Genomic DNA, 11,903 nt, shown 5'->3' on the forward strand with positions numbered 1-11,903 from the left:
GCTGCTGGGGCCTGGCCAAGCGCAGAGCGAGGTGCTGGAATGGCCATCACATGCTGATGGGCTGCCAGGACCACAGCCAAGAGGAGGATGTGGATGCACATGGTCTGACTGCAAAACCGCCGATGGGAAATGCCCGTGCATCTCCCCCAGATGCAGGACAGCAGTGAGGGGTTGTCCCTGGGCAGGGGTGGGGGACATGGCTGTCCTGAGGGTGGGCACATCAGCCCTAGGGGATGGAGTGCCAGGCTCCAGCACCACATCCATCCCCGCGATGCCTGGACTTGGGCGCTGTCCCAGCCACTCTCCCCATGCCTACAACTGGCTCTGCAGCACCCCACAGGTCAGGATCCAGCCCCGGCTGAGCCACAAGAACTGCAGTCGCTATAGAGACCCTGCCTGAGATGCATCAATATGGAGAGGAACAGCCTGTTCCTCACATCCCTAATTCAAAGAACGGGTGAGCAAATCCCCTCCAGATGGGCCCTCCATCATGGTGCGGTCCCTGCCGACCCTGCAGAGTCCTTTGGGCTCTGCAGGGTCAGTGGGGACCATGCTGGGCAACGATGCCAGGAGATTTGTTGTCCCTTTTCAGGGAATCACAGCTCCAGCTCCCCCACCTGCATGCTGGAGCTCTGGGCTGTCCTCCAAATTCAGCATTGCTATGGTATGAGCCCACCCCAAGCTCCTGCTGGCATTAGATGGGTTCACGCAGGGAGGTCTGTGGGGCAAATCCATAGGGTGCCCAGGTCTGGGGAGGGGGACGTGATTGCAAGCACCTTCCATAGGTGCCCCAGGACCATGTTATGGTTGCATGGGGCAGGATGCGACCCTGGGAAAGCCAACACCAGCTCTGGCCCCATGGCACGGTGATGTATAGGAGCAGTGGAGGAGCTCCTCACACAATTCCCCCCTTGTGACAGGACTCTTTATCCCTTCAGGAGACCTCGTACAGGAGCTTTCTGACCTCTGAGCATCCTCCTTGCTCCACATCCATTTGCAGAGGCTGGCGCACAGCAGCTGAGATGCCGTGTCCCCACTTTCCCCATCCACACCAAAGCCACCACGTGGCAATGCCAGCCCATAGAGAGAGGCACAGCCAGGGCGTCCAGCCGCAGCCCGGCGTGCGATGCCCGCTGCCTGCCTGGGGGGAACAGGTAGGACGAGAAGTGGAGGAGAAGGAGGAGAATCAGTTCTTTACCTGGAGTGACAAGCAGCTGGGGGGGGGGCATGAGCCAGGCTGCGAGCGGCAGTGAGACAGCAGCTACCCGGGGTGGGGGGAGCCGGGGAGACCATCTGGAGCCTGGTCTGCAAAATGAGCAGCTGAGCTCCAGTGAGTCACGCCCTGCTGCCGATGATGATGCCGGCAGTGGGATGTGGGGGGGGTGGAATCACAGAAGAAAAGCAGAGTTTAAGTGCCACCAAGTGCAAGGAGCACCCCTGGCAAGGCAGTATGGGTAGGATCGGTCAGGGCTCGGGTCCTCATCCTCTTTCTTCCCACAGGTGATGCAGACCGTTCGAAGTCACCCAGCAAAGTTGCTTTACAGCAAAAAAGCACATCATGGGCTCATGGACCCCCAGCACGAGCCCTGCCTGCTCTGGGAGGACACTGTCCCCGGCAAGCGCAGCAGCAGCAGCATCCCTGCTGAATGGGTCTGCTGGCCTGGGCACAGGGCAGGTGGGGGCTCGGCCAGGGGTGTCACCCCGGCAGCAGCAGGACAGGTTTGGGCTGTGCCACAGCCGAGCCGAGGATGTGTCCACCGCACACCCAGGCACACGGGCTTGCTCCCACAGGAGAACTGGCACCAGGCGCTTGTGAGTTACGTGCTTTCCTCACACAGAGGCTGCTCAAAACCTGCCAGAAAACCGATTTATTCCCCCAGCCTCTCCCTGGAAATGCCCAAGAGGTGCATTCCCTGCCTGCACCTAGTAAGCATCTTCCTTCCCAGTGTCTGCCCCTCGCCCCTTGCCCCAGTGGTGGGGACCCTCGGTGGTGCCTGAGCTTTGGCTCCCAGCTCCACCATGCTGGAAGGTGGGAGGGCAGCCAGTGCCGAGCCCAACAGCGGCTTTGCAGGGGAGATACAGCCCAGCATCACCCCAGCACCTGCCTCCCAGCATGAGCCTGTGCCACGGAGAGCACACCAGTGCCTGGCTGGGGTGCAGACACCCACACCGCTCTGGCGCACCCTGGAGACCCCCCAAGGGTGGGTGAAGGACCACAGGAGCTCACGGCTGTTTTCCAGCTCAGCTTCCCAGGCGGGAGGAGCTGGAAGGACTTGCTCCCCACGTACGAGGCCAGAGCCTCATACCGCCGTGATGCTTGGAGGCGAGCAAGGGTCCAACTCACCCTCAAACACTGTCCCCCGGCTTACCTCCCCTCCCTTTCTAGGGCTCTGGGACCCTGCAGATGGCCCGAGCCCCCAGCATAAGGGAGCCTCAGTGTGGGCACATCTGGCCAAAGGCCACCCCTTAAATCTCAAGCCCATTAGTTTTAGTTTCCATCTGTATGTGAGCAGACACAAAAGCGCTATCATCTGCTGATAAGCAAACACAGGGGGTAGAGAGGCCCCGGCATCATCGTGTGTGGAGAAGGGCACCCAAGGGCTTGGCTTCCCCAGCCCAGCCACCCGTTACCACCGGCTGCTCCGTCACGTGTCATTTCTCATTTGGAATAACCGGACACTCACTAGAGCAACACATGCAACTCCTCATCCATCCGAATCACTGTATCTGCTCCAAGCCTACTGGAATCATTAGAGGGCAAACATCATATTTTTGCAAAAGAATTGCAGTTTCTGATGCATTCCGTTTTAGGGTGTAAACCCAGCCAGGCCAGCACCGGCTTCCCGGCACACAGTGGCTCCAAGCCACACTAGATGGGAGGTGGGAGTCTGGAGGGGCTCTGCTGGCCTGCGGAGGGTCCCCAGGGGCTTTCCAGGGGGGGCTCAGCCATCCTTTAAACCTCCTCCGCCTGCTCCACCGATAGGAACCCCCTTCACCCGCCCTTCCTCAGGCTGGTGGGTCAGCACAGCTCCCCCCCCCCCCCCCCCGCTGTGAGGACCTGGGGCAGCTGGGGAGGCAGCATGACCAGGGCCACCGGGCTTGTCCCATGGCTTGTCCCTGCCCTTCTGGTTTCCCCACTGCTGGGGCTGCATGATGGAACTCCAGTCACGGGCTGTGTCCCTGTGCCCCATCCAGCATTGTCCTCAGGGGAGGGTGGCCCCCAGATGCCCACGCTGCCTGGTGAGGGGCTGCCACCATGCCGGCACCCCACAGCACCCAGCCCAGGGGACAGTCATCAGGGTGCCAAACCTGGAAAGTGAAGGATGCCAGAGACTCTCCCTAGGGCTGTGGAGGCAGGTGGGGGGGCCCTCTGGGGGACACCGAGGGGGTCTGGACCCATGTTCCTATCCCTGTGACCCACAGTTTGAGGACTGGACACCCATCCCCATCCTTGTGTCACCCAGCCAGGGACCCCCAGCAGGGCTGGACTCAGACCCCGTCCCCATTTGACACAGCCAGGGACCCCTGGTGGGGCTGGACCTGGACCCCCCTCATCCCAGTGTGACCCAGCCGGGGGTCCCCGCGGGGGCCGTGCCGGAGCTCGGCGGGGGGCGGGGAGCAGCCGTGCCCGGGACCCGCCGGGGCGGCCCGAGCCCCGGGAGGCGGTGCCGCCCCTCCAAGCCCCCCCGTCGGGGCACGGCGCTGGCGGGAGGCGGCCGCGCCGCAGAAACCGCTCGCTCTCCGCCGCGCTCACGTCGCGGAGCCGGGGCTGCCGGTGGTACCGGGGCTGCCGGTCGTGCCGAGGCTGCCGGTCGTGCCGGTGGTACCGGCGGTGCCGGGGCTGCGGGGCCGTCGCCGCGCAAGGTAAGCGGGCGGGGGGCGCGGGCGGCAGAGCCCGGGCGGAGCGGGACCGCTGCGGGCACCGAGCAGCCGGGGAGCCCCGGGGGGGCCGGCACCGAGGGGGGCCATGCTGGGACGGGGAGCACGGGTGGGCACAGCCCGGGGCGGGGCATGCTGGGGCCGTCCAACCTGGAGCGATGTGGAGCCCCGGGGGTCCCTGGGTTGAGGCTGTCGGTGCTGGCCGGGGACCCCCGGGGGACTGTGTGGGGCGGGGGGCTGTGCAGGCAGTCTCTGCCGGCAGGAACGGGGCTGGGAGGGGGATGGGACACAGGGGATGGGGGGGTCCCATCCTGGCTGGTGGGCAGCAGGGCGAGGGGAGGCACAGCGGGTCCCAGGGGAGCCCCCGGAGATCCCTTCGCCTTCCCCTGGGCTTGTCCCTGCGGCCCTGGCCCCTTCCCGGGGCTGAGTGGCAACAGGCCACCCGTGGGGTGCCAGCCGCCTGCCGGGTTCAGCAGCGGGGGCACCGGGGCTGTCACATCGGTTACCGGGATGGCTTTTGCTTTCCTCCCACTTCAGCATCGCGGCCGTCTGGCTTGCCAGCCGCTGGAGTGGGAGCTGGCAAGGCTTGGCCGAGAGGTGTGATCTAGTGCTCCTGCCTGATGCTCCCTGAGGTTTTGGCTCCGGCGGGGCAGTGACGGGGCTGTGGCAGCCCAGGACGTGCTGCGGCTGCCCCTCACACCCTGCTTCTCTGCTGCCTCAGCGAGTTCCTCTCCTCATCCGCACGGATTCGGGTGATGGGCAGAGCTGTCCTCAGTCCTCCGCCTCTCACCCAGGATCCGGATCCTCAGCTCAGCCCAAGGCGCATTCCGGTGCTGGGAGCAGTGGCCACGGGCCGGTGAGGGCAGCCATGAGGGACATGCCCAGGTCTGGCTACCAGCGGAGCCTTGTCCATCTCACCTGGATGTGCCTGTTCTCCTCCATGCCAGTAAGGAGCAAGCTGGGGCTGGCCCATGGGGCAGCAGGATTGGCACTGCTGGGCTTTGACCCACTGAGAGCAGGCTCAGTCTGGGCGTCATCGCATGGTGCTGCCCAGGCTGAGGGTGCTGGCACGTGGCAGTGTGGTGGGGGGCTGCAGGCAGCCGGCTGGGGGGCTGCCGTGGTGGGGCAGGCAGGCCAGTGGGCAGCCGGCCCCAGGCTCTGACCTGGCTCTGGACTTGCAGCATGGTGGGGCCAGGGTGCTGGAGAAGACCTTCGAGGAGTGGATGCGGTACCGTGATGAGTGCTTGAGGAGGATGGCGAGCGAGCCCTACCCAGCAGGTACGGGGCTGTGCCCTGTCTCAGGGTCAGATGTGGGCGCACGTGGATCTAGGCGACAGCCAGGGCTGGGACCAGCTTTTGTCCCTCCTCCAGCATCTTCTGTATCAGTCACCTACAGAGGGATGAGTGTCTCCCCGACGCATATGCAATGCCCAGGGCTGGGATGCCCCAGGGGGCTGAGGCTGGTGGGGGGCACCAGGGCCCCCTTCAGGGTGATGCTGGCCATGGGCTGAGGTGGTGGGGCTGGACGTGGCTGTGCCACCAGTGTCTGACTGTCGGCTTTCCCCCCTCCTCGCTGCCGTTGGAAGGGCTCTTCTGCAACCGGACCTTTGACATGTACGCCTGCTGGCCCGATGGGAGCCCTGGCACCTTTGTCAACATCTCCTGCCCCTTCTACCTGCCCTGGTTCGAGAAAGGTGACGATGGCCCTCTGCCACCCTGCAGCTGGGAGCCAGGGCTGAGCCACCAGGGGGGAAAGAGGCTGTTGGGGTTTCCCCTCCTGCCCACTGCCAGGGGGAGTGGGACCCCTGAGCAGACCCGGGGCTAAGGGGACCCGTGGGGCACGGAGCAGAGCCAGCTCGTGCCCTGCTCACACCTGCCCTAGAGAAGAGGGTCTTTGGGGTTGAGCGGAGTCCAACCCGTTGTGCCGGGAGAGGGGTTTGGGGGAGCCTGCGGGGAACACGCTGGTGCTTTGTGCCTGCAGTGAAGCACGGGCTGGTGAGCCGCCGGTGCGGTGCTGACGGGCAGTGGGTGACAGTGAACGGCAGCCAGCCCTGGCGGGACTACTCGCAGTGTGAGGAGGAGATGGAGTCCACTGTCGAGGAGGTGGGATGCCCCGGCCTGGCTGCAGGGCAGGGATGGGCAGGGGCACCCCGGTCACACAGGTGGGTGCTGCTCACCTGGGCTCACCAGTGTGGTGCTTGCCTGCAGGAGGGTGCCCACCAGCTGATGGTGAGCTTCAAGGTGCTCTACACCGTGGGGTACTCGCTGTCGCTCCTGACACTCATCTCTGCCCTGCTCGTCCTCACTGTCTTCAGGTAGGAGAGCCATGGGGACACAGTCCTGCCCCTCATCCTTCCCAGCTGGTGATGGCCAAGCTGAGGGGTGTCCCCACCACCCACCCAGACCCCTGACACTTTTGTTCTTGGCAGAAAGCTCCGCTGCACCAGGAACTACATTCATGCCAACCTCTTTGCCTCCTTCGGGCTGCGGGCGACCTCGGTGATGGTGAAGGACGCACTGTTGGAGAAGCGCTGGGGCATGGAGGTGTTGCAGGTGGCTGACTGGGAGGCTCTGCTGAGCCACGAGGCAAGTGCTGCCCCGTGGGGGGCCCTGCTCGATGGCTGCAATCAGCACGGGGACCCTCGGCTGGGGAGGGGTGCGCAGCTGGGTGCTGATGCCCGTGCAGCCCCAGGCACCCAGCGGACAAGCTCTTGGGCTGCCTGTGCTGCCCGTGCTGCCCATGCACCCACTGGGTGAGCTCTTGGGGTGCCTGTGCACCTGGTGGGCAAGCTCTTGGGGTGCTTGTGCTGCCCATGCACCCAGTGGACAAGTTCTCGGGGTGCTTGTGCAGCACCATATGCTTGGGGTGCCCCGTGCACCCTCTGCTTGAGCTCTCGGGGGGACCCATACCCCCGTGGGCACGCTGCCAGCCACACAGCAGGTCTCCTCTCGCAGGCGGCACTGGGGTGCCGGGCGGCGCAGGTGCTGATGCAGTACTGCATCCTGGCCAACCACTACTGGTTCCTGGTGGAAGCCATCTACCTCTACAAGCTGCTTATTGGGGCCGTCTTCTCCGAGAAGAATTACTACAGGCTCTACCTCTACCTGGGCTGGGGTAGGGGCCACCCGGGGGTGCGGTGGGGCTGGGAATGGTACCCGGTGTCGGTGAGTGCCATGGCCTAAACCGGCCCCAGGAGGGTGCGGGATGGGGGCTCTGCTGACCCCGGGTGTCCCCACGGTGTCCCTTGCCCTGGGGCCGGTTTCTCCGCTCAGGCGGGTGCTTGGTTTTACAGGGTTTGCTGTGTGACTTGCAGGGACCCCCGTGGTGTTCGTGGTGCCCTGGATGGCTGCCAAGTACCTGAAGGAGAACGTGGAGTGAGTGGGGAGGGACGGGTGTCCCACTGGGATGCTCAGCTCCACGCTGTGGTTCCGGTTTGGCTGGGGTGCGGGACGGAGACTGCTGTGGGTCCCTGACCCACCTCGCCGGGGCTGGCACGCTCTTGGCCTTATCCTGCACCCCCTGGCACAGCATGATGGTGCTGCTCTCCATGTCTCCCTGGGCAGGTGCTGGGCACTGAATGAGAACATGGCTTACTGGTGGATCATCCGCATCCCCATCTTGCTCGCCTCCCTGGTAGGGGGACACGCACCAGCCCCAACGCCCTTTCAGAGGACTCCTGGTTCTGGGGGCAGGTGGGGGGTGGGCAACAAGCCCAGGGCAGCTCCCAGCAGAGCCCAGGAGGGAGGTTTGGGCCTCGGAGACATCACGCTAAATGCACATGGGGTGGTCTTTTTGCAGGAGCAGCTCGCTAACCCCCAGGCTGTGGGGCTTTGTGCAGGGGGGGCTGTGCTGAGCCCCAGGAGAGGGAGCTGTGGGTGGCCCCTGTTGCTTCCTAGCCGGGATTTTGGGATGGCGGGAGGGGAGGAAGGGTGGCTCTGGGACCCAGCAGTGTTAGGCTGCAGCAGCCTTGGCTGTACAGGGGGGGTGTCATCCACTGTGGCCCCTAAGGGTGGGGTGAGGGGTGGGTGTGCTGGGCTACGTGTGCCCCTGCACTGTCTCCCCCCGCAGATCAACCTGCTGATCTTCATGCGGATCCTCAAGGTGATCCTGGCCAAGCTCCGTGCCAACCAGAAGGGCTACGCAGACTACAAGCTGCGGTGAGCCGGGAGGGAGGGGGTGCCTGGTTGTGGGATCCTCCCTGGGCTGGGGGCTACGCCACCTCCCCCTGCTCCCCCAGCCTGCATAACATCGAACAACCACCCTGAGATTAACTAAGAGCTGGTCCCTGCCTGCACCTGTGCCCCAGCCTTTTAGTACCTGCTGCCGGAGGGGTCCCCTTGTACTTTTTCAGGCTGGCCAAAGCCACGCTCACCCTCATCCCCCTCTTTGGGATCCACGAGGTGGTCTTCATCTTTGCCACCGACGAGCAAACCACGGGCATCCTGCGCTACATCAAGGTGTTCTTCACCCTCTTCCTCAACTCCTTCCAGGTGAGGCAGGAGCACGATGTCCTTGCTCTGCCCTGGGTGCACCATGGAGCAAGAGTTGGGGGGGGGGGTCCCTCTGCCAGCTCGCTCTCCCCATGGCACCTCAGCCTGTGGCAGGGCTCAGGGAGGGGACACAGGCTCTCCCACCCCCAGCCCTGCTGTTGGGTGCGTGATGGTGCCTCCTGTGCTCTCTGAGGCAGTGGTGGCAGGGGGACCTTGGCCCCCAAACTGCCCAGAAATGGCCTTGGGGACACTCAGCCCATGCCAGCCCATGGAGAGGGGGTGGCAGTGGGGGCTCACTGCCCTGCTCTCCCCCCCAGGGCTTCCTGGTGGCCGTGCTGTACTGCTTCGCCAACAAGGAGGTACGTACCTGCCGCAGCTTCTCCTGTCTTGGCTGGTCGCTTTCCCATCCCACCCCTCACCTGCTGGCTCTGCGGGGGCGGGGCACGGCCAGGGGAGAGCCCCCACTCTCTCCCCTCTGTGGCAGGTGAAGTCAGAGATGAAGAAGAAGTGGCAGCTCTGGAAGCTCGACCACCCGGAGCTCTGCTGTGCCCAGTGATGCAGCAGCTGGCCCCGCAGAGCCAGGGAGAGGGGCTGCCGGCCACGGCGGGTGCAGGGGCCCGGCTGGAGAGTGAGGGGCTGGCCGGGAGCCGTGCTGCAGCAGCACCCACCCAGGATGGCCAGGATGGGACCGGTGTCGTGTCTGGGTTGTGCCGCACCCAAGAGCGCTGGAGCTGCTGGAGGGGATCCCCCTGCTGCGGGCCGGGGGGGAGGCAGGCACCCTGGGCTCTCACCTGACATCGCTGCCCCTAGGAAGAGCCTCACCCTGCTTGGGGTCGGTGAGCTGTGTGGGGAGACGTGCCTGCTGCCTTCCACGGCTGCCTGAGCTACCTGTACACCATCAGCTACCTCTGCTGGCACCCACCAGACACACACGTGGAAACCCCCTTCCCATCCGCACCAGCCTGGGCACCTGAGGAAGGGGATCATGGCGAGAGGGAGCCTGGCCATCAGCAGGGGGCAAGCAGCAGGGAACGGGAGATGCTGCTCAGCCAGGCGCTACTGCCCAGATGAACACACACCTCCTGCTGCACCCTGGGCTGTGCCAGCACAGCTCCGATCCAGGACATTACCTCCTTGCCCTAAGCAAGGACCATCTCACCAACACCCTGAGAGCTCCCAGACATCCATCCCAGCATCATCCTGCAAAGCTCTTCATAGTGAGGTGCTGCTTCTGCACCTTCTCACCACATTCTTCACTGGTGCAGAGCCTGGCATTAGTACCTGCCTCCCTCCTCGCTCTCCAGCTGCAGAAGACACCAAGTTTCCTCCTCTCTGCAGCAGCAGATCCTCCAGCCCCTCGCTCGCAGCGAGCAGCACCAAGGCAGCAGGCACGCATGTAGCTTCCCACAGTGCTTGAGCACCTACTGCTGTGTTTACCCTACGTGGTAGGGGCAGCACCGCTTCTCCTTTGGCGGCAGGGGAAAAACAAGGAGAGTGAAGGACCTGAGAGCATCAGCTCGCTGGGAGCTGAGCCCAACCTCCCCTCTCCCAGGCCCAGTCAGGTCCCTCTTTGTGGCTGGAAGAGCTGTGAACTCTGGGGCAGGAGCCAGGAATCATTTTGGCAGAGGGCTGGGTGTTTCTGGGCCCAGCCATGGTTCAAGATGTTTGTTTTCCAGTAGGGTGCCAACACATCAGCTGCCCCCCCTCACCACGCAGCTGGACAAACACTAGGAAGGCCAGGAACTCCTACGCCTCTGCAAGCAAAGCACCTGAGCCTGCATGAACACTTCCGTTCACACATGGCTGGTGCATCTGGTTTACAGCTTCTTTCCCAGTGCTCTCCTGCAAGAGCTGGGAGCAGCAGATACCATAGCCCCCTCGCTGTTACCTTCAGCAGCGAGGCAGATGCTGCAGAGCCCACTGTCCCTACGCTGCGATGCTTTACCTTGTGAAAGGGCCACCCAGGAAGCAGAAAGCAGCTCTTACTCTCCACCACATGCAAGTGGACACAGGTGGTTCTCCACCTCCCTCTGCTTACCAGGAGCCTGGTGTAGTTGCAGCATCTCAAGGAGGGTTGCCTTGAGCACGGAAAGACACTGTGCCAAGCTCAGCTGCAGCAGGGTTCAAGGCTGGAGTGTCATACAGGAGTTTTCCTGGACTGATGCAACCCCTGTGAGGCCATTTTACACATTAACTCTCTTTTCAGATGTAAATAAACATTTATTTTTCAGCAAGCAGAGCATGCTGCTTCCGTCTGCTCCGAGGGAGGCGAACAGCTCTTGGGTACTGAGGTAAATTCATCTAACGTCTACACAAGGGCACTGATTTGCACTGAAGCTCACACCCCCCCCCAGTTATGGGGGCATTAAACAAGCAGCCAGAGCCCCTGGCTCAAGGTAGCACTGTGCTCCCCTCCCTGGGATTCCATTACAGGTTACTCAAGGAGAACAGTAGCCAAATAAAACAATATAATGGGGATGAATAACACAAAGAGTGACACATCACACACCAGCTGTGGTACCAGCAGAGCCATCGCCTGCAGACCAAGGAAGCGGGTAGCTTCTCCTGGTGAGAAGCTGGGATTGCTGTCTGGATGCTCCTTTGCTCTGTACTGGGTACCGCAGGCTCCAGCAACCTAGCACCCATGGGTGCACTGCCTCGGGAGGAGAAAGCTGGCCCTCTTCTTGAGATCTAAGCTAGCCTCCCTGCTGAGCACTGGCCCCTGGGCTTCCAGGAACCCCGAAATGCTGCTGTGTGCAGAACTGAGCTGAGAACAGACACATTAACAGTTCTCAACACCAAGAACCTTGAAGCCCAGCATGAAAGGGGAGCTGTGCCTGGTTCTCTTCTGGCAGGCTCAGAACTGCCTATGGAGACAGAAAGCCCTGGCTGCACACTGGCCGGCTGTAGGACACAAGGAATCAAGAGCAGCTCTGCTCCACTCTTATCAGTCCAAACCCCCCCTCAGCTTAATTTGTGTTGAGATACAGCAAGAGCTTTAGTTTTGACCAGAAAGAGGTTTCCATGTTGCCCTATTTAGAGCTTTCCGTGATGGCTGCTGCATGGTGGCCTAGGGCCTGCCTGTCTCAGGGCCAGAGCAGAAGTTTAGAAGGTTTAGAGGTTTAGAAGAACAGTCACACCAACAGCTCCCAACTGCCTCAGCACAGAGCTGGGCACATCAGTACTTCATGCCAAGGGGAAAATATCAGCATGCAACTCAACAGGGCCTCAACTCATTTCTGAATTACTGCAGAGACAACTTCTGCCATGCAGCTGGGACCTTGTGGGGGCAAAAGTGGCAACCCCCAGCTAGGAAAGAAAGAGCTGAGGCCTCAGAAGAGCACACAGTTAATTACCTATGCTATTCCTCTGCAACTCCAGCACTGCCAGGTCACATGAATCCCTGCATCACCTACCCAGTTAGTGCTGCAAGGATGTCACCTCCAAGAGGAGCCAGGCAGGGCAGAGAAGCCATGGATCAGACGCCTCAGCACCTGGGAGAAGCTGGCAAATACTGTAGGTTTTCCAGTTGT

General features: G+C 62.7%; 1 protein-coding gene across 1 annotated transcript; it reads left to right on the forward strand.

Annotated features, from left to right (window-relative positions):
* The first annotated feature begins 3,760 nt into the window (after window positions 1-3,760).
* LOC101919394 (glucagon receptor-like) lies at window positions 3,761-10,533 on the forward strand. The gene is made up of 14 exons (XM_055805908.1): window positions 3,761-3,864; window positions 4,674-4,825; window positions 5,061-5,157; window positions 5,466-5,573; window positions 5,861-5,982; window positions 6,088-6,194; window positions 6,309-6,465; window positions 6,835-6,994; window positions 7,194-7,254; window positions 7,444-7,513; window positions 7,949-8,037; window positions 8,232-8,370; window positions 8,688-8,729; window positions 8,855-10,533. Exons 2-14 carry the CDS (start codon window positions 4,748-4,750, stop codon window positions 8,924-8,926), a joined length of 1,302 nt encoding a protein of 433 aa, XP_055661883.1. The 5' UTR covers window positions 3,761-3,864; window positions 4,674-4,747; the 3' UTR covers window positions 8,927-10,533.
* The last annotated feature ends 1,370 nt before the right edge of the window (window positions 10,534-11,903 follow it).

Source organism: Falco peregrinus, chromosome 5 (genome assembly GCF_023634155.1).
Source record: "Falco peregrinus isolate bFalPer1 chromosome 5, bFalPer1.pri, whole genome shotgun sequence".
Taxonomy (NCBI): domain Eukaryota; kingdom Metazoa; phylum Chordata; class Aves; order Falconiformes; family Falconidae; genus Falco; species Falco peregrinus.

What these genes read in the sequence shown, in the direction of transcription:
- LOC101919394 (XM_055805908.1), top strand. Translation starts at nt 4,748, where the DNA reads ATGAGGGACATGCCCAGGTCTGGCTACCAGCGGAGCCTTGTCCATCTC. An exon ending in GAGCGAGCCCTACCCAGCAG is followed by an intron (nt 5,158 to 5,465) that starts GTACGGGGCTGT and finishes TGCCGTTGGAAG; the next exon opens with GGCTCTTCTGCAACCGGACC. An exon ending in CCATCTTGCTCGCCTCCCTG is followed by an intron (nt 7,514 to 7,948) that starts GTAGGGGGACAC and finishes CTCCCCCCGCAG; the next exon opens with ATCAACCTGCTGATCTTCAT.